At 37.7% G+C, this 21,698-nt stretch overlaps 2 protein-coding genes across 3 annotated transcripts in view; both read left to right on the top strand.

The window, feature by feature from the left end:
* Positions 1 to 302: 302 nt before the first annotated feature.
* bsg (basigin) lies at positions 303 to 17,054 on the top strand. Of its 2 annotated transcripts, XM_056256436.1 has the most exons (9): positions 303 to 508; positions 7,445 to 7,795; positions 8,605 to 8,773; positions 9,189 to 9,277; positions 9,354 to 9,487; positions 13,442 to 13,718; positions 15,870 to 15,894; positions 16,056 to 16,130; positions 16,784 to 17,054. In XM_056256436.1, exons 1-8 carry the CDS (start codon positions 439 to 441, stop codon positions 16,114 to 16,116), a joined length of 1,176 nt encoding a protein of 391 aa, XP_056112411.1. In that variant the 5' UTR covers positions 303 to 438; the 3' UTR covers positions 16,117 to 16,130; positions 16,784 to 17,054. The 2 variants fall into 2 exon arrangements, with proteins under 2 accessions (XP_056112411.1, XP_056112410.1); XM_056256435.1 differs by lacking the exon at positions 7,445 to 7,795 and having other exon boundaries at positions 308 to 508.
* A 1,707-nt stretch (positions 17,055 to 18,761) lies between these two features.
* The window catches only part of hcn2b (hyperpolarization activated cyclic nucleotide-gated potassium channel 2b), a 32,110-nt gene continuing 29,173 nt past the window's right edge, over positions 18,762 to 21,698 (top strand). Inside the window, exon 1 of the mRNA XM_056256434.1 lies at positions 18,762 to 19,600. Coding sequence (XP_056112409.1) covers positions 18,930 to 19,600 — 671 coding nt within the window. The 5' untranslated portion in view covers positions 18,762 to 18,929. The remainder of the gene's footprint in view (positions 19,601 to 21,698) is intronic.

The raw sequence follows: 21,698 nt of genomic DNA, 5'->3' as shown, positions 1-21,698 counted from the left end.
AGTATTCAGTATTTAAATCCTGCTGAACTATTATCTCTTTTGGAACATATTTCTGGTCTTCATTTATTTGCTTTTAGGCTACGTGAAAGTTTAAATGTATAATTTTAAATGCATTTAAATTACATTAATGTATAGGTTTAGATTAATTTCGAACATTATACTCACAAAACACGTTTGGTTAGTTACAATGACAGAGCCTGCAATTTTCTGAAAACCTAAAAATCTCGAAATAATTTTGTACATTTGCATACAAGGAGGTGACGTTGAGGACCGGACGTGATGACGCAAGACCTCTCGTCCGTATACGTGCGCGTTCTTGAGTGCGCTCGGAACAAGTAGAGGACGACGAGGCTTCACCGAGGGCTTGCAGCAGTACTGTGTTTTCCTCTAGAAACAGGCCCGTCATTCACTCTGTTACACATTTAACAACATTTCACCATGAGAAGGAAGCTGTTCGGCGCAATTGTCGCCATTTGTATCGGCTGGTTCCAAGCCGAGGCTTTTACAGGTACGGCGTCTTGTTTTTCTATTGATCATGAAGCTCGCGAGCTAATTTTTTTCAGGCCGGGTGTTGACATAAACACGACCTATACGGCAAGCCGACTGCTTTTACACTGATTTTACCTCACAGTAAAGCGAAATACATAGATGATGAACGTTTGAAAGGGTTTGAAATGTTAAAAAGACGTTTAAACCGTCGGCCAACTCGCGCACGAGCATACGCGAAATGGCTCACGCGCATCGAGCAACAGCTGATTTTTGTAAAATAATTATTTTTCTCAGTGATGCTCGTTTAGTCATCTCAAATTCAAAAAATGTAAGTCGTTATCAAAAAAAAAAAAGTTTTTATTCTATATTAATATAAACAATTAATAAAAAAGCGTTAATATGTTAGCGACAGTAATGATCATCACGGCATTAAAGCCAAAGTACAAAACCCACCATGTGGATTTTCTGGTCTTTCATGTAAAATAACCTTTAATCCCAGGCTAGGGGGGTGTTGTAGCCTTCTAAGTTACACATTTCTCAAACTAAAGAGGATCTCTCTGTGTATCATGCTTCTTAGTTGACGTTTAATTATTGCCAGGACTCTTCGAAATTTTGCTTGTTAGAAATATAAATGCTTGTCCTAATTCCTGGCAGGTCAGTTAACGTTACTCCAGTGAATGATGTAATAAGCATCAGGCAGCCATGACAACTGGAGCAGGCTAGTTTTGGAGGCATGCTGTCTAGTACAGTAAAACATTAGTTAAGTGTAACCTTTAATCACAATGAAAGCTTGGGGAGGCAAAACATGTTTCGTCCAATCATTTGGCATGAAGGAGGCCTCTAGGCAGCATTTTTCATCTCTTAGTCTATCCTTGTTCAGCAAAAGGCTTAGCTTAAGCTCATTATAATGTCCCATCACTGGAAATGGCACAGGAATCCAATCCCACGGAACTTGTAGACATGCAACCATTGCTCACTTACGGTAATGAAAGTTTAGCAGTTTAGAATTTAGTTGTAAATCATGTACTGTAAAATTTATTTAAATATGTTAAACAGCATCCCCATCCTTTTAGATGCATCAGTTGGTTTGCATGATGAATGAAAATGGCAGAGTAATGAGGATGATTTTGTTTTATGGTCTGGCACCACCATTATAATTTTAGTCCCCAACAGCAGCAGCTGATGAATGGCTGGGTCGGTAAATCTGAAACCTAATCGGCTTCATAGAGCGCTAAACACTTCAGGAGGTGCTTTTTCTGCACGTAAGCACTAATATTTCCTCAAAATGACACAATATGTGCCTGAGCAACAGATTTGCTCATGCTGTTGTTGCATTGTCTCATAGTACTCTCATTTGTTATGAGAGAACATCAGGCCACATAACTGGATGGCGTAAGTCATAACTTCTCAGAATTAATGAGTTTCCCCTTAGTTCTCGATCCTAAGCTCTGCTCAATAAATTGGGTTAAAGCGAAAGGGCAGGTATTTTATGTTGTGTTTTTGTGCTTGGTATGCTATTGGCAGCCATTTTGAACTTTGGAAAATGCCTAGAGAAGGTGTTTGTCAGCATGTTGTGGGTGAGGATAGTCCTGTCCTTCAACTTTTTTGAATTACTCACTAATCTGTGGGCGTATGCAAAAATATATACTTTCAAAACTAGTCACTGGGTTTCCTGAACCACTAGTTAACTAGCCTTAAAGGAATAATTCACTTCAAAATGAAAATTGTCATTGTTTACTCACCCTCAAGTTGTTCAACTTTAAACCTGGCTGAATTTCTTTCTTCTGCTGAACACAAAGATGATATTTTGAAGAATGTTGGTAACCAGACAGTTGATGGACCCTATTGATTTCCATTATCCATAGTTGGAAAAAAAATACTATGGAAGTCAATGAGGTACATCAACTGTTTGCTTGCTGACATATCATCTGTGTTCAGCAGAAAAAAGAAATTCAGCCAGGTTTGAAACAACTTGTGGGTGAGTAAACGATGACGGTGAACTATTCCTTTAAAGTCGGCTTGAAATGTAAATTCATGTTAAAGAACTACATGTTGTGTGAATGATTAATCTATGTAAGTTTCGTTAATTTTTTTGATCTCATGTTAAATCAATGTCATAACTTGATATTCCAGTAAAAAGAACAGAAGTGTGCCGGACATCTCCGATCCCTTTAGTCCATTTATATCGCCCTTCTACAATCGACTTCAAGTTTGCTTTGATTTGAGTGTTTGTGCACATCTCAAAATTCAATCCACAATTGATGAATAGAACGAAGTCCACGCCGTTTTTTTTTTCCGTTTTTTTTTGTCTATCCGAGTGTAACAGATTAATGTCACAGTATGAAATAATTGATCTATCGCTACTTCTATGTCATTTCAAATAAAAATGTAAAATTAAAAAGACAAACCAAGGAAAGTTAAATTGATATTTTGAAATTTGCCACTTTTTTTCTCTCTGTGTTTGTCTAGTGAGAAATTATAATTTGCTTTTCTGTCATACATTGTTATATTGAAGCGAGAATTAGCGATTCTGTAGCTGATACCGACTACTGATTTCTTGTCATCATGATGGGTGGATACGGATCCTGATCATTCAAGCTTTATATAAGGGATATGTAAGCTCTGTTGAATGTCAGCATTAACCCTTACGCCTTGAAGGGATTTTTTATGATTTCACATGAGTTCAAGTGGCATACTTAAAAGTAAGGGCTTACAACTCTACAAAAAAAAGGTATCAACAGGTACACTGTTTAATTTGATAGAAAACCTTTCAAATTTTAAGGAAAATAGATTTTGATCATGTTTGGAGGTTCTTATTTTACAACACTACCAAAGTCCTTTTAGGCAAGTCATGCCATCTTGGCAACGCCTCCGGGCAGCTATTTCGGACTAACAAGACCAGGCTCCTATCTAAATGAATGGGCAGAGAGTCAGAACTGCACTTTCACTGGTCACCAGGACATAAAAACTGCTTGTATAGAAACAGCAGTAAAATATGATAAAAATCGCTGAAAAAGTTTGAGTTTGCCCCAAAATAAGGTTTAAAAGGTCTTTTTCCCCCACAGGTTAGGGCCTATACGTTTACTACGCAAGGGTTCTCGTCTCCGCTGTCGCAAACCTCAACTGTGCGCATGCGTCAGTGGAACCAGACGATAGGCTTATATGTTTCCCGGCTTGACTGTGTTAAAAGTAGGGATGGGCATTTTTCAAAAATATTGCATTCGAATATTCGGGCTCATAAAAATCGAATATTCGTTTATTTAAATGACGTTTAATGAAAAAGACGTTCTTTTTTAAGTTAAATTTTTTTTTTTCACGTTTTTGTCACCATTTCTGAACAAGCTTACAATTAGGCAATATACACAACAAGCTTACAATATATGTTAAAGTTTTCTTTTAGTTGAAAACATTAAACAGTAAGCCTATGTGTAAACAAAAAATATAAAAAACAAAAGCATTAATAAAAGCATGCTTAAGCAGCGCGAACGGGAAAAAACGCCTAATAAAGCAGATTGCTCCAGATATCGTACAGAACGTACACACACACACACGAGCCAGCATATGATTATCGTGTTTATATTGTTTCACGTTTTTATTGAGAAAAACAATATCCACATGCAGGGGCGCCGCCAGCAATTTATGCTCGAGGGAGAAAAGGCGCTTTGCTGACAGACGCTTCAGAGACACAAAGATAACGGTGTTCTAAGTTTCTAACAGCACTTTGCGTTTTCTCTTCTTAAACCTGTCTCCCTCAACGAAACCTAAAGGAAGTATATGTCTCAAAATCATTTTGCTATAAGATAAGTTATCATTACGGATCACGCGGGGTCCAGCTGCGCTTACCTGCAGTCGTGAATGCAGTGATGGACAGCTATCTTTCCTCATTCGACTGTTTGGATTTCATGTGATTTCTCATTGTGTTGATGATATTATAACTCAGATTAATTAATTAATTCGATCAAAAGTAATTCCATTTAGTAAGATCATTTTCAAGTAATTCCAAACTTCGCGAGGCAGACGACAACATTATGTGATCAAATACACACAACTTGTTAACACACTCCACAGCGCCACCCAGTGCATTTAATTATAACTGCGAGTTAGTGCTTGGGATTTATCATGGATTCACTGCATTTACGGCCAGCAAAGCAATGTAGTAAAATTCGAATAGTATTTTATTTTTCCAATAATAATTACAGATCGAATATTCGTGCACATCCCTAGTTAAAAGCAGACGATTGGCTTTCCAGCGGGAGGGGCGGGGCATGTGCATACAACCGCCATCTTTGGCGTTACGGGTTTTCCCTATATAGTTGTATTGAGGATTGAGGAAGTGGCATGTCTCTATATAAGTTGTCTCTGACACGACTGAGAAAACCCCAGAAAAAAAGTGATGCAATTTGATTGATTTTGTTGTTATTATTATTACACGGTGACTATTAGAGGGTAAATCTGATAGGTCATAATCAAGTTTGGGCTTGTTTACAATGTCAACTGCATTTTCACCAAATTTTGTGTTGATCTCAAAGCGTTCAGAAGTTATGGCTTTTGGAACCATGGTAGCCTTTTTATCAAAAATCCAAAAACCTCTTCAAACAAGTGGTCTGAGTGTTTTACTGAACATAAGAACTACTTGCATGTGTAAACGCCACAAAGCATAGAAATTGTAGTAAATAACAAGCAATAAGATCCTGGTTGATGAGTGATGATCTTCCAGTGTGTTTCAGCTGTGCACTCCTAATCTATGGCGCACAGTAAATGAAGACCTGCCAATCTGAATGATCGGTCCAATCCAAGCGCGTTCAAGCTGTTAAACAGCGTATGACTGGTCTCTACACATCATCCCTACCCACCTTACCTGAGATCCAGTTATATTGGTTGAATTTCCAAATAACGGAATCCCGGAACCCTATAGCTTTAGCCAAGCAGCATGTCATATCACTCAGTGAGTATTTTCATAGGATATCCGTATGTTGTGTGTGGGCTCGTTTGAATCTAGGCAACCTGCTCTAAATAAAGATGTAATGTACAATGGTTAACTAATGTTTAGCGTAGTTACAAAGCAGAACATGGTGTAAAAGCCTCAACTAGTTTATGCTTCTTTGTAATGCAGGTTTTAGTTAAATTGTGTGGTCTCATGGTAGTACAGGAAAGATATCTATTTGTTAGCTTCTATGATAATCTCCTAAAGGCCATCAGAATGAGTTGAGTCGATGGCAAATGGTGCATTTTGTTCAATTTTCTTTTTTATAGAGCTTAATGTCCCATGTGCATTTAGAGATCTTAAAAGCCTTGTGATTAAACAGTTATGACATGCTGTGTAGTTTCCTACCTTTTATAGGGAAGGATATCCCACATTTATCAACGTTCAATCAAAGGATTGAGCCAAGAAACTATGATGAAACAAGTGACCTTAGGTCAGTATTTTTTCCTGCCAATTAATCCACATGTCAGCTTGTGAGAAGGTGACCTTATTGACTTGTTTACTAGAAGAGGTTAAGTTAATTATCTAGTAGTGGCAGACTTTGCACCATACTTTTGTACTTTACCGTTCTCCCGGTTTGGAGTTATTTACAATTTAGGCTTGAAATATTTAGTCAATATGCTTGTCTTATGGTAACATTAAATCTTAGCACACATACACAAATATGCTTAAATTCCTTTTAGAGCTTGTTTATGAGTAGTTTTGAATTTCTGTCTACTCTGGGCCACTTAATGTTGGTGACCTTTCATAATGGTCAAATGAATGAAACCTGTTCTCCTTTCAAAGGGCATATGTTATTTCAGGCTTAAGGCATGTGTGGAGTCCCACTGCTCTGAATGTAATGTGGATTGTGGACATTGTACCCTTTTTACCCCTCCCTGGCTAACTCACTAAAACATTCCTCCCTCATCAGCAATGGACAAAAAGGGAGCAGTACCTTACTCTTGTTTCAAAACCAAACACAATGAAAACATGTGCTACACTGCAGGAGGCAACTACAGGTCTGAGGCTGATCTCAGTGTTCTTTTCATTGATGTGGAGGGTTGTTGTTCAAGCCGCTACGCACGTACTTCCATGTCGTTCAGGGTGTGTATTGTTCCAAGGTGATCAGAAGAATTCTGTTGAAATTCTCCATGGGGGATTAGCACAGTACAACCTTGTTTTTCTCCAGAGTACATGCTTCGAGTCTACAAGAACGACACAATGGTTCAGGGTTCAAAAGAAAGTTGTTTTTAGGTTCATTTCTCATTTACACTGTTCATGTCAATTCCGACAACCCCCTTCAGACACATTGGCCAACCAGAAAAAATATCAGCTAATATATTATCAGCTTTAGCGATATAACGGTCGACCGCAATCATATGACAAGTCTTAAAGGAATAGCCTACTTAGCTCAAATTAAAATCACCCTCATGTCAGTCCAAACCTGTAGGCCTATGACTGTCTTTTCAGGGTTTTTTTTTCCATACATTAAAATTCAGATGGGTCCAATGTTGTTTTGGTCAAAAGCCATTGAAACATTAGTCATGGAGGTTTGGAATGGCATAATGGTGAGTAAATATTGACAGAATTTTCATTGTTGGGTGAACTCTCCCTTTAAGCCCCGTCAGTCATCACCATTACTTCATACCTTTATTCCATGGGAATTTTTCTAATTTCATTTTTCACTGCATTTCTTGATATGCTAAGCTTTGGTTTTATGCATGCTTCAACTCATTGTCTTTTTAAAATGCTTCTAATGTTCTTCATTTGGGTTTTGCTATCATGAAGTGTTGAAGTCTTGCACCATGATGCTCAATCCAATTTGTTTCTTATGTATGCCTTTGTCTTCCATTTCTAACATTTTCTCTCTTTTTCTTTTCTCCTCTGCTGTTTCTTTTCTGCCTGCCTGCCTGCTAATCATTATTCATATCATCTCAATGAACGGTCCACTCTAAATCCAATTCACCCATTCACTCGTCAAATGTCCAGCGGGCTTCATAAAATCACCCTTGTCTCAGATGAAACTCATAGAAGACAGTGCCGAGCTGGATTGTGAGGTCATAGGGAACCCCATCCCTGAAGTTCAGTGGTGGTTCATTGAGGGCGAGGAGCCAGATGAAACAGTAACTCAGCTGTTTGACGGTGCAAGAGAGGATCGTGTACGCGTCAACGCCACCTATATTCACCATGCCACCAGCACGCTCTTCCTTACCAACCTAATGCTCAACGACACGGGCATTTACGAGTGCCGCGCCTCAAACGACCCTGACCGCAACGACCTCAGGACCCCGCCCAAAGTCAAGTGGATTCGCTCACAAGCAAACGTTATAGTATTTGAACGTGAGTTATGTTGTGGAAACGAGGTGTGTCCACTAGTGTAGAGGAGGAAGTCCCGTAGATTCAGACTCTCCCTTACCTTACCCTCCCTTGCCGCCCTCCCATACCAGGTCACATGACTTCTACTCTAGCAGCGTCTGTTCTGTCATAGTAATCTGATGCCATATCAGTGCCTAGAGCTTGTGAGATGAAGTTGAACCTTTTAAAGAAATGGCATTGATCAGTTAACGTTACTAATGGTCAGAAGGTGTAAAACGCACTAATTGCCATGCCTTTCTGAAAAAGGGCTCTCATTATGTCACATTAATGTGGCTTGGTTTTAGTAAACTTCTAAAAGGCTCTTTAGATGTCTGGCTTAACGCTTTAGGTGGTTTTAGAGCACTTTAGCACACTGCATTGCCCACCTAGTGCTTTTCCTCAACAGGTTTTCATAAGCTCATATTCTCCAAACCAGTTGCTGGTTGGTATAATTTTGTTCCCTCTTCCCATCTGTTTTGGCTTGCAAACTGCTCAATGTTTCCCAAGCTCACAGCTAAAATGTACCTTCACTTCTCCTTTGGTAGTGCGCAATCTGCCTTTCGGTGCACATTGTGGTGAACATCTGGTCAGCAATGTTCCGATTTGTTCCGTCATGTCCAAAAATGTAATTTTTTACGGTGCCACAGCGAATCCAGAGGTTGGTGGACGCATTTTAAAGCATAATCAACAGTGAATACTTGGTTTCCTGGATTTCTTTTCCATTATACAGTCAAGATGTTATGAAAGCTGTCGGAAAGTATAGTTGTGTAACTTCTGCTTTTATGCTTTGGCAGATCCAAACATCATAACCAGTCCAACGATGGTGAGCAATCTGACTTCTGCAACTCTCAGCTGCAACATTACCAACCCTCCTTCTCCCATCAAAGGCCACTACTGGACCAAGAATGGCAAGACTATTGAAAAATCAGAGTCCACCAGTGACAGCCCTTACACTGAATACCGGTATGTTCCTCAACCTCGTGTAAATAATTGTGACTAAAGAAGAGCGAAATTTAGAACTTTGCCCTTTTGGTAGTAATCTGCTTTGCACATTTAGTGTTTAACCATCAATCCAGGTCCATTAAATATAGTGCAGCGTCTCTGTTTGCCTCTGTCTTCTCTGTTCTGTTAAGAGCCTCCAGCACACCACACTAGCTGACCTTAATTCCCATTAGAGTTGCTGGGTCGGAAAAATATCCATGGGGATGCCTGAGCAGTGTACTGGAAAAGCTGTTTACTTTATCGTTCATATTTGCTTTACTGTACTGTCCTCCCCTCCACCTTTATTGCTGTGGTGTTGTTATATTGAGTTTATATTTAAACTTTAATTCTGGTTTTGATTTGTGGGTCTCATTGCTTGTTTTTCTCTCTTTCGTAGCATTGAAAAGATTGATTACCACCATTCTGGACTATATGTGTGCGTCTTCCAGTCAGAGCCTCCGGCTAATGAAACCATTGAAATTAAAGGTAAGAGTTTGATCTTGCTGCAGCTGTATTTTTTTGTGTTAGTGTTCATCACCCATAATTATGTTCTTCCTGTTAGCTCCCCCACATGTAGTGGCCTACAAACACTCTGAAAATGCTAATGAGAAGGACAAGGCTGCCCTAGTATGTGTGAGCCATGGATACCCCCCGCCTACTGACTGGAGTTGGTACAAACTTGTTAAGGATGGAAAGGTAAAGCAAGACTTTACTAAACTTTTGTAATAACATGAGATTGGCACCTGTCCATCGATTTGAAGGTTGGTTAAGGTTGCAAAGTTGTTATTTTGGCATTATGCACTTGCTATTGATTTACCTAGCAGTAATGTTTATCTGTTTATGGCATGACAAGACTTCTAGACTAAAAGATCAACTTGAAGCTTGCAAGCTTTTCCACAGATGTTGGATATTATGACATTTACTATTGTTATTATTGTATTTTTACTACATTTAATATTACAATGCTTTAATAATAATAGTAAATATACTTCTAGTTGTTAGTAATATAATTACTACTACTACTACTACTAATAATAATATGAACTATAGTAATAGAATTGTTACAATATTATCCAATTTATTTATGGTGATGATAATGTTACTAATAAAATATGTGGTTGTACGAATAGTTATAATAATAGAATTTTAATATTATATCCAATTTATTAATGATGAAAATAGTCAAATGTTGTTCTAGCTGCGCTTTCTTGCTCTCATTTCTCTGACAGTGTGTTGACACACAAACCCACCTCCCTCACTCATTTCATTTGATCCAGATAAATAATGTTGGTTATCTGTCAGTGTCGGCCAAAGATGAAGTTGACGATGTTGACTCACAATCTTCGCAGTAGTGAACGCGCCAGAGAGAAATGCACATTTCATACGGATTGCATAAGTAGAGAGCAGTCTGTTTTCTTTTTTCTTTCATTTTGAATTGTTCTGTTTAAAAGTAGACATGTCTGTGTGAGGCAAGTAGGCTACCTTATACCTTATAGATGAGCTCCAGTTCACGCTCCAGCACCTCTGTTTCGTGATTATCGATCTTCTGGTATATTTACTTTAGTAAATCCAGGCAATTGGTTGATGAAACATTGATTAAAATTTAGATACAATTAATACAAAACGAAATTCACTTTAAAAAAAAAAAAGGTTTTGTGCTTTCTGTTTGATGTCTCTGTGAAAAGCTTTAATGGTTTCAGAGCAGTCACGTCTGTAACGGAGAACTGTCACGTCCGTAACATTGTTTTTTCCTCATAAATGCAAACACGAAAAATAAAATAAAATGAATATTTTATGTTCTGTGGAGACTACAGTTAGGCTACTCATAATTTGTATTCTGAATAGTTAACAACGGTACATGTATTCCGTTACTCCCCAACACTGATATTAGTAGCCTATATAACCTTATCTGCAAGATATTTTAATAGCACGGTTTTGGCGGTTATAGAGTTCTAATGACGGTGTTCAACTATAACCGTCGGTCTCACGGTTATATAATAACCATCACACCCCTAGTTACAGGGCTTGAATTTCACCATAGGATTGCGTGTTTTGCACATTATTTTACTCATTCCCGCAGATTTTGTGCTCACACCCAAAATGTATGCGCACAAAGCCACCTCTCAGTACTAAATTGAGTTCTTTTTTGCTGCTTATTGCATTTAAACAGTCAAATACACTGTCTTGGTGAGTATTCACGTAAACAGTTTAGTGCTGCCACTAACGACTAATTTTCTAACGACTAATCTTTCGACTAATCTAAATGACTAATTAAAAAAAAAAACATTGTTTGTCATTTCGTTGTCCATTTTATTTTGAACTCAACTGAAGGGCCAAAATATGAAATGTCACCTGTTGAAAAACATTATGTATTAGCAATCTAAGCATAAGTATCTGCATTTCCATTAGGCTATACCATATTAGCCAGAGTCCTAATCTAATCCTCTATTAACAAACATGCTTAAGTATTCATTACTTAAATTAGCTCTTTGTTCTGCCTTAAATTAATACATTAGCTTACTGTACATTTTGATATGTACATTTCTGAAATGCATTTCTGAAGTGTTCGGTAGAATTAAGTTGAGTGTGAAACCAGACCAACGTTGCGGGGGCGGCGGGAACAATCGCGCTCGGCCCGTAGCAAAAAATTGCCGTCGACTAATTTGCATGGTCGATTACATTGACTAATCGCGGCTGCACTAAAACAGTTGTGTTTTAAGTGAACATAAACGGTTAAGAAAACGCACGTGCAACATTATAATGGATCTGTGCGTCAGGTCTTAAAGTGACTGACAGCAGCCTAATACACCTGCTGCCAAATTATGAGATATCAAAAATATCTATATGGAAGGTTTTTCTCCACGGTATTGTCAATTTTGGCTAGTAACTTTGGAAAACCACCAGCCACAGTGGCTGGCGAGCAAAAAAGTTAATGTCAAGCCCTGATCATTATTATTATTATTAATAGTAGTAGTAGTAGTAGTAGTATTATAGTAGTTGTATTAATCGAATTGTCACAAATAATATTCAACCCAAGTTAAATAAAATAATTGTAACATAATTTATTACACAGCTCTGTGGAATACTTGATTCTGATTGGTCAATCGTGCCGTTATTCTCTGGTAACAACCGTTAAACACTGTTAACTCAGACTCATCCAGGTAACTCACTGGAGTCAATGCTTTACTCTTGCTAGAAACGTTTTTTCCTCGTGGAAGTTTGGTGAGCTAATAAAATATTAAAACTCAAATCAATATTTTGTGTTTGTTGTTTGTCATCCGGTATTGCAGACTCGCTCTCTTGTTTCATACAAAATGCGACTGCTGCCATTTTGCAACGATTGTTTTGTACACTGTAATGGATTATAAGATAACAAACGGGTACGATTTCAAAACGGTATTTCTTATCCCCATAGTTATTTAATGTGGTAAATACCATGTAATAAGTGGTATGATTGTACCATATTCCTTAAATGTCTGTCTGGTTTGAACTTGCCAATTGACCTTTCGGCGGCCCCCCCCCCCAAAACGGCCATTGTCCAATCACACATCATAGCAACCGTTACTATGTGAGCAGGTCCGTCAAACATTGACTCCAAGCAAGATGGTGAAGCGGTGCGCCCACGGCGCTTGTAAATCGGACACTAGTTACCCCGAGAGATTGTCTGGAGGAGTTGTGTTTCCGTTTCCAAAGCCGAAAAGACAACGTGAGCGGTGCCTACAATGGATAAAACAGTGTGGACGGCCCCACTCCCAGTTAAATGTCGAACATGGTTAACTCGCATGCAGCGTGCGTGAGACTGACACTGAGATTAGTCAAAGAAACATGGAGAAAGCAGATCAAGAGGATCCACAAAGGAATTACGTTTTCTAAAGGGTTGTTGTTAACATGATATTCTCGGCGGGAAATGAGCAGCAGTCAACTAGCAGTGCAGCACCCGTAGGCTACAGTTTAGAGGAGTGCATGCTCGCAACGGGGAAAGCATGAAGCTTACTTGACAACATCAGTTCATATATCAATATCATAACTAATAGATAACTTTAAATAATGTATGGTTATCTGCATCTTTCCGTCTCTTATGTATAGTCACTTTTTAAACACGAAAATCGCATTCAGCATGACACGCAAGAGGTTGCCGTGGTAATGAACAACCTGCTTGTTAAAGCGCATGTATAATCCTCTGAGGCAAAATTACTACTCGATAGTAGTCGTGTCTCCATTGCGTATTTTTATATTTTGAATATATCCCTCCCCTGCATACTGTAACCCCTTTTGCCTCGATCTGGAGGATATCGCTGAGGTATTGCTCCAAAAAAGGTCACTGACACGCATGGGTATACCTCTTCCCGTCATGGGAATCTGTCGCGTTGGTCGTGTTTGACCATTTGTTTGACGGGCGTAGTAACAATAACTAGGGGGCGTGGCTTTTGCAAACGGTCAATTGTTAGCATCTGCTTTCGGAAGCTTTTAGGGCTGGGACAATACATTGATGCATCAAGCGATTCTGGATCGATTTTGAGATTTTCTGTATGCATCGCGATTCTCCCTCCACTCGATTCTGAGCTTAGTTTTTAACTTAGTTTAAGGGATTTTTTTTTTAACCAAATCCTGCAGCCTTAATAACATGACAGTTTTGTCTTCAACACACAGGAAGCCATTTTCAATGGCTCTGACAAGTATGAGATAAAGAATACCCCCAACAAGACCACACTGTACGTACAAGATCTGAACATTGAAGAGGACATGGGCACCTATGAGTGCCTCGGCATCAGTGATGCGGGAAAAGCCCAGGATCAGATTCAGCTGCGTGTGCGCAGCCAGCTTGCCGCCCTGTGGCCATTCCTCGGCATTGTCGCTGAGGTCATCATCCTCGTCACCATCATCTTCATCTACGAGAAGAAGAGAAAGCCTGACGAGATCACTGACGGTATGTGGCGGAACCGTTTAAGTCATAATTGTTTCACTTTCCATTTTCGTGAATGTACAAATGATCAGTGGATGTAATTTTACATTTTTGTTTATGAATTCGTAATGGTGCAAGATCTATTTCAGTTTGATTTTGTATGTTTATTTTATTTGGCTGTAGTGTGTGGCTGTGCCTTAGCTGAGTCTATTTTTATGATTTACGTTGTTTATTTCTCTGTTCGCTGCTGCTTTTACGTTGTGGTAAGTGCTCAACTGCATGTCAGACTGAAGTGGATTTGCTTAAACGAGTGGTTTTGGGAGTTTGAATGCTCTCGCTGATAGCCTGAAAAGTACAACTCTTTCACTGGCAGTTTGTCTTGCATAAGATGATAAAATGGACCAGATTCCTCATACTTAGTTTTAAGAAAAGCAACTTTATTGGTTCTCCCTTAGCCAGTGAAAGCGTTTAGCTGAGTCTGACATATTGCAGTTCAGAATGGGTTTTAAATGCCAAGGTATTATGCATAATAACATAATGACATTTCAGACGGATCATGTTATATTGCCTTGCATGCTCTCTGCATCATCTTCTCATTGCATGATATTCTTCAGCCCTACATTCTAGCAGTGACTTCCTCTGCGTCTCATTTGTTTCTGAGAGGCAACAAGGGTGGCAAAATATATAATCCCAACTTTATTACTTTGACCGTTTTTGTCGTTCTGAGTGTTTTCTGCATGAGAACCTGGGAAAATACCTCTTTTTTACACTCTGATTCTGTTTTAAAATAATATGTTTGTTGGGTGTCAACTCGCATCTTATTTAAAGTTACTTTTTTGACTGTCTAACTGTCTGAAGCACAACCTTGCCAGTAGCTGTAATATTTTGCTAAATAGTCACGTGACTTCAAACCCCCTAAAAATACATTTATAATTTTATTTTACTTATTATTGTTATATATTTAATCAATTCCATTTACTTTATTTAATGTATTATCTGTTTTAAACAACTTTTTATAGTGACTTTAAATACCCACAAACTGCATATATTATAATATTTTACATTATTATTATTAATCAATTATACTATTATCAATAATATTATATTGTTGTATTTAATGTTTTTAAAAATCATTTTAATGACCTTAAACACCCTTAAAATGCTTACTTATATATAAATTATATTTATGTATACAAGTGTTGTGTATATGATGTATACTATTTACAATATTATTGAATTTTATCTTTATAAAACAGTTATAGTGATTTAATCCATGCAGTTTGAAGTAAAAAAAAAAGCTAAAATACAATAATATAGTATATATTGTATACATTTATAAAATGTATTTAAAAATAAAAAATCCCCACAAATATATAAATAAACAAACTAATACAAATGTATAATATATGTACATTTGACATACAATTTAATTTAGAATGGTTTTATTTATTGTATGCCATTTGTTGAAGAGAATTTTATGCGGTACATGAAGTGTCTGATAGTCAAGTTTCGCACTAATTATAATTCTTTTCATTTCCATACAGCCGTTGTCATGTCCACAGATTTCATGTGTGTCAGAGGCAGGGCATTTTTCAGTGGTGGTTTTTCAATATGAAGGTTTCTGGTCGATACACTGACTTTAGAAGTCCAGTGCAGGAGTTTACAAATGTGATATAATGCTGTTTGAGAGCCTTCATCATGATTGATGCAGAAAAAGAACCATGTTTTTCTCAACATTACATGTGTAGGACGTGAGGTTGTGCTACAAACAAATGATACTTGATTGGAAACGTTTGTTCTTGGGTTGAAAACCACTAAACGTATCCTTTCAATCCAACATCAGACTGCATGGTTAATGTAAATGCATTATTCTGCATGAATCATTATTAGTAGTGCTGTAAAGAGTCATAGCTGTTTAGATGACGTGTACAGATTTTGCAGTAGAAATAACCAAATTAAGAATATAAACGAGGTTTACCAGTCCCGAATCACATTACTCATTAGACTCTGCTTTTAAAGTTAAGGTTCGCACCGTTTTGAGGCTGCCAAACTAGAGCTTAGACTCTACTCTACTGCAACTGTACTAGTAGACTATAGTCTTTTACACGCGTCATCTTGTGAAAGGGAGTGTTTAACGCTTTTCTTTTTCTTTCCATGTCGTCCTGCTTCCGGTAGATGACGACTCAGGAGCTGCACCACTGTAAGTGTTTTGTAATATTTGTGATGAGATATTGAAGTGCAGATATCTGTGCAGTTCAGTCGAAGGAACTTTAAGGCCATGTTGAAGTCTAGACTAGCCCCTCGATGTGCTTCTAGCTCAGGACATTCATATGGGATCTGACGTACCGCCGTGTTTTACAGGAAGAGCAACGCAGCTACTAACCACAAAGACAAAAACGTCCGGCAAAGAAACTCCAACTGAGAGGAGGAGAAAAGGTATTACTCTTCAAAAGTTTATTTAGAAATTCAATAAATGTATACATTTAATCCTAATCAAATTTAAACTATATAATAAAATGATTTTTAATGTGTACGTTTTTTTTATTATATTATGGACGTGTTCATAAATTCATTATAAAATATAAACTGTAATATTTATTTTTATTTTCTGTATTAAATTATTTTATGCATTTAATACAGAAATTATATATTTTTTTAATTAATTGTATTAGTTTATACATGTAATATAATATGTATATTCATAAATGTAATATAAACTAATTGAACAATTTATTTTCTGTATTTTAAATATTTGTTTTATTATATTTTAAAATTATTATTGTCTATACATATTTAAAAACAAATCTGAAGTAATTTTTATGGTTTTTTTATTACATTTATGAAACACATCTGTAATGGATTATAAAGTATAAAAAAAGTATAATAAACAGAGCAATTCCAAGAGAGACCTCACACCATCGGTCCTCTGGCCCTAAATATATAATTATGGTTTATGCACATTAACATAATTTTTAATTATTATTTTATTTAATATACATCTTTTTTTATATATATATTAGTTTTTTGTTTGTTTTTAGATATGAAGTATAATCAGGTTTTGTTGCTGAGTTTTCTTTTGTTTGTTTCAGGTGTCTTGATGACTACTGCTGAAGACATGCAGAGTATTTTCGTTTGAGTAGCACATTATAGTGCACCCTGCGGTTCCTTAACCTTCTGCTTGAGTGTAAATGTCTTGAGATATAAATTGGTCTCCTTTTACTTTTTTGGTATCTGTAATGTGCTGCCAGCAGATGTTTTTAAAGTGGTTCTGTGGGGGAAGGGGGGAAATTGCATGATTGTATCCGTGCTGTAGAAGTGTGTTTAGTGAAAATCTCTTAATGTGGGAATTAACTTTTTTTTTTTTGGCTTTCACTGTTCTCCACGAGTGTACGCACCATGACTTTCTGAAACATCTACCAAGTGTGAGATCTGATCCCTGTTTAGCAGCATGATTATTTGATGATGTTCAGTGTGTACTGAAACAACCATTTTCTGTGGTAGCAGTCAAAAGACTTTTTGGCAGTCATTTCCCTTCCTGCAAGCCTTAATGTTCAACCACTTTATTGTACATGCTGTTTTTAATTATTAAAATAATTTAAATTAACAACTTTTATGTGCAGCACTCTTGTTGTTGCTGCATATTAAAGTGCACTGTTCCATGTGGATGGTCAAATGACACTTTCTGTCTGGCTAACAATTTTCCGTTTAATGTCTAACAAGCTTATTTTCAAGTTGCTTGGATGGTTTCCAATGTTGAATTTTAGGGTTCCTCCTGCCATTTAAACCCATAAGGACCAAGTGCTAGTGGAGCGTTCCTCAGATAATCAGTTATAAATTGTTTCCCAAATTCGAACATGGAGGACAATGACATGGTTTTATATTTCTAGGTTAAGTCAGTGAAGTTGGGATTTTAGTCAAGGCTTGTTTTGTTGCTTAAATGATACTTTCCTATAGACGGTCATACTTGCATTGTAATACATTGTGAAGTATAGTGTCTGGATGTGTGCCATTTCCAAGTTAAGAGATGCGTCAAATTTAAGACCTTGATGGAAGTGTATAAATTATTTTGCCTTAGCTTCGTAGGAAATACACTGTCTAATGTTCTGACTCGCACAATCTGAATAAAGATTTGATTTTAACTTTGTCTTTTGAATATTGCTTTGTTTATGTGAAGTGATTTACTGTAAAAATCATAAGAGGCGCAGCAGTACTGAAGAATCAGCGTGTTCTTTGAGCCGCCAGAAGGGGGCGTCGTTTACTCATTTATGCGCTTCAGTTGTAGGGAGCGGCTCTACGTGACACAGCTCACATCATTGTTATATTGGAGACAAGAAGCCTTCATTTAAACCTTCATGTGCTTAAACAATAGTCACCCATATTATTACTACTATTCATAGTAATGAAGTCAATGTAAATATTCCCAAACTATCGCTAAAGCTTTGGAGAGCAATGTATTTTGGTCGTCCAGATCTAAAGCATCGCTGGCTCTGATGAACACTTTTTTTTTTTTCAATTAAAGGTGCCTTTTGTCAAATGTGATGTCTAGGTGGTATTACAAAAACGTCTCAATAATTAACACATTATATTTCAAAAAGTAGTTTCTTACTGTTTCATTAAAAAGCAGTGGAGCTATTTAGAGAATATCATTCGAAATAGCCTACTTGGAAAAAAACCATTTGACAAAGTGATGACAAATTAAAAAGGGCACAGAAAACATTTTGACGACACTTTTTGTTCAGGTCAAATGGAACCTATAAGACCCCTGATATTATTCATGATTCAAAATAATATTTTACTTGGTCACAAACCTGACAGTTTAATCAAATTATATATAAGAATATGGTATTGCTTTTCAAATATAGGCTACATGAAACCAAGACAATTTCAGGCATCCTCTTTTTTTTTCTTAGAAATGTGTAAATGGATAATGCATCCCCACCATAGGCTACTACATGCTACTAACCTACATTTGTATATTTAACACAAAGAAACGCACAATTAAGCGCGTCTCTGCCCATTTCCCACTAATTTCTCCTTGACATAGTTTCATTGATGCCTGAGAACACAGAGCTTGCGATGCGTTTCCAGGTAAGGGAGTGAACGCGTGCAGCCATAGCAACGCTCCTGGTGTAGTTGTGTGTGGTGACACTGGGACGCGGAGTAAAGCCACTAACTGCCCACGTCTGCGCTTTCGAAATCTGGCGGCGTCAGGGTTCATCTCAAAGCAACCCCGTCATGGACGAAGCGGAGGACGGAGATGAAGACCACAAAGAGATCCTTGACCCTTCCTTCAGGATGATGAAGAGTGTGGCACCAGGAGGGGGAGCAACGAGCAGGATCTCCAACAACAAGGACTTCGCCTCGGTCTCATGTGGACGCAGCACGGAATCCACCGCGCTCCTCAGTCACGGAAATGTTTCCAGGAGCGGGTTTGACGACGAGGATGGCACCGGAATGAGATGCGTTATCAACGGAGACTGCCGAAGACACGACAGCTTGTCCTCAGTCCTCTCCAAGCAGGAGAAGCAGACAGGTGGAGGCTTCCCAGCATCTGCATGTCACTCCAGCACCTCCAGCATGGACGGCTCGGTCACTCCTGCCCCGACCGCCGACAAGAAGGACTCCAGGGTTTCCTTCTCCAACGCCCCCCCTGCCCACGGACCGAGCCCGAACCAGCCGGACCATTCTGTGGGCTTCCCCAAGTCTGAGGATGGCCAGATCTCGGCAGATGATGGGGAAACCAGGGACAATCAAACTTACATGCAGAGGCAGTTTAGCGCCATGCTACAGCCCGGGGTCAACAAATTCTCCCTGCGTATGTTTGGGAGCCAAAAGGCTGTGGAGAAGGAGCAGGAACGAGTCAAATCCGCTGGCAACTGGATTATTCATCCATACAGTGATTTCAGGTAGGGGCGATGGAGTAACACCTATGGAGACTCAATACCTGGTTGCAAATTCACATGAATTCTGTAAAATGGCTGGCTTTTCTGGTATAAAAAGGTGCGTTTCTGTAAAATATTAAACATTTTGTTTGACAAAAAAAAAAAAGACAAAAAAAAAAGAAAGAAAGTACATTGTGCCATTATACCACTTCAAGGTAAACATGTATATAAAATCGAAATTAATGCACATTTTTGTATCATTTTTTTTTTTTACATCCCACGTTGTCCCACCCCAAGAGTTACACTGAACAAAATCATGGTAACAGGGTTGACTATTTAAGGTCGTCCTCTTCTGACAAATAACACTTTAAAATGCAGTGAAAGTAAAAAAAGAAAAAAGTAACAGAGTTGAACTTTTAAAGTTCAATTAGCTATTTGTGGTCTAGGTCATAACACTACAAGAAAGAGATTATAACCTTGATATTTATTTACTCATTTATTTGTTCGTTCATTCATTCACAAATTCAGATTCACATCAGCTGTTAATTGTACAGTCAGTGACAGCGGTGGTTCTCTACTAACAAATTTAACATTTTAAGGTGGCACTTATGTTTATACATTATTAATAATTAAGGTGGCACTTATGTGTATACTCCTTGTTGGTTACTAACATCATCTTAAAATGTTACATTTGTTAGTAGAGGACATATTTACATAGTCAACCCTGTTACGGTGACTTTGCACAGTGAACAGCGGCTGATGTGATTCTGAACACTAAATATTTGTGAATGAATAAATATCAGCATTAATTTCTCTTTCCTGTAGTGTTATGATCTAGACCGCGATGGCTAATTGAACTTAAAAATGTCAACTCTGTTACCTTTTTCCTGAAAGTAACAGAGTTGACATTTTAATGTTTGTTTAGCCATTCTGCTCAGGTCATAACACTACAAGGTGTGCTGATATTTATTCACAAATATTTAGAGTTCAGTATCACACCTGTTCACTGGTCACAATAACAGGGTTGACTATCGGACTAGGACTAAGACCATCCACAGTTTAGGATGACATTATTAACAAACAAGGTTGCAAAGATATTGTGATGTCAATATGACAGGTTTCAAACAATTAATTTAAATGAACATTTTATTAAGTTTAATCTTTATTAAACTAATTTAATTATTTAATTCTGCGTCAACTCTGTTACCATCATACCACCAGTATCAGCTTTGAGGGACACAAAATGCACCCTTTTCCGGGAACATCCCATAGGCTTGTAATATCAAACATGCACTTTTTTATAATTAGTAATAAGGATCGGGAACTCACATTCACTTGATATTTTAGCAAACTCAAATCATTAATCAACTAAATGAATCATTGATGGCCAACTTGCACCAGCTGTTATGTTTCATGTCATCAGGTGTGTATAATTGACCAGAAAATTTATGGAAATCCTTTTGCGTAAAAGCCGGATAAACTGCAAAGGGAAATGTAGTCAGGACACTTACTTCTAAGTTCAGAAATGATCCCGTCAGCCTCTCAGGGTAAAGTCTGCAATGAAACGCAATCAAAAAAGTGGGAATATAACTGTCTTGTGGAGCCTTACCACTGATTTTTAGCTGCGAGTGCAATGCCACACAAAGTGCAAACAAGCTTTCTTTAGCATCTGAATAGTTCAAAATAAAATTGCTCAAAACTGACACTGGATCAGATCAGAACTGATCTTGTTTATTACTATAGCTCAACAATATAGTCAACGGTTTGTTTGTTTCACCCAGCAAGCACTTTTAATGATAGTGTCCTCTTAATTATGTCCCAGGACAGGGAGGCAAGAAGGCTTTCCTCAAATACAGTGACAAACAGGTTGATTTTATATCAAGTTACCTCCAAAAAGGCTGTTCTGCAGGATCGCTACCTCAGTTTAGGCAGTATGCACTTTTGATTGAGACAGACCAATAATCAGTTTGACCAATATTTTTCATAATCATTTGGAGACCCAGCAAATTATTAACACTCAACAATGTTAGTACACCACTGTGCATTCAACTGGAGATGACTCATTTTGTGTATGAGAAACACAAAGCAGAAATAAAAGATTTTACAGAATATCTAACTTGTA

The sequence above is a fragment of the Rhinichthys klamathensis genome, unplaced genomic scaffold (assembly GCF_029890125.1).
Source record: "Rhinichthys klamathensis goyatoka isolate OS25496 unplaced genomic scaffold, OSU_Roscu_1.1 h1tg000127l_1, whole genome shotgun sequence".
Lineage (NCBI taxonomy): Eukaryota > Metazoa > Chordata > Actinopteri > Cypriniformes > Leuciscidae > Rhinichthys > Rhinichthys klamathensis.
This window is presented reverse-complemented; position numbering and strand designations above follow the sequence as displayed.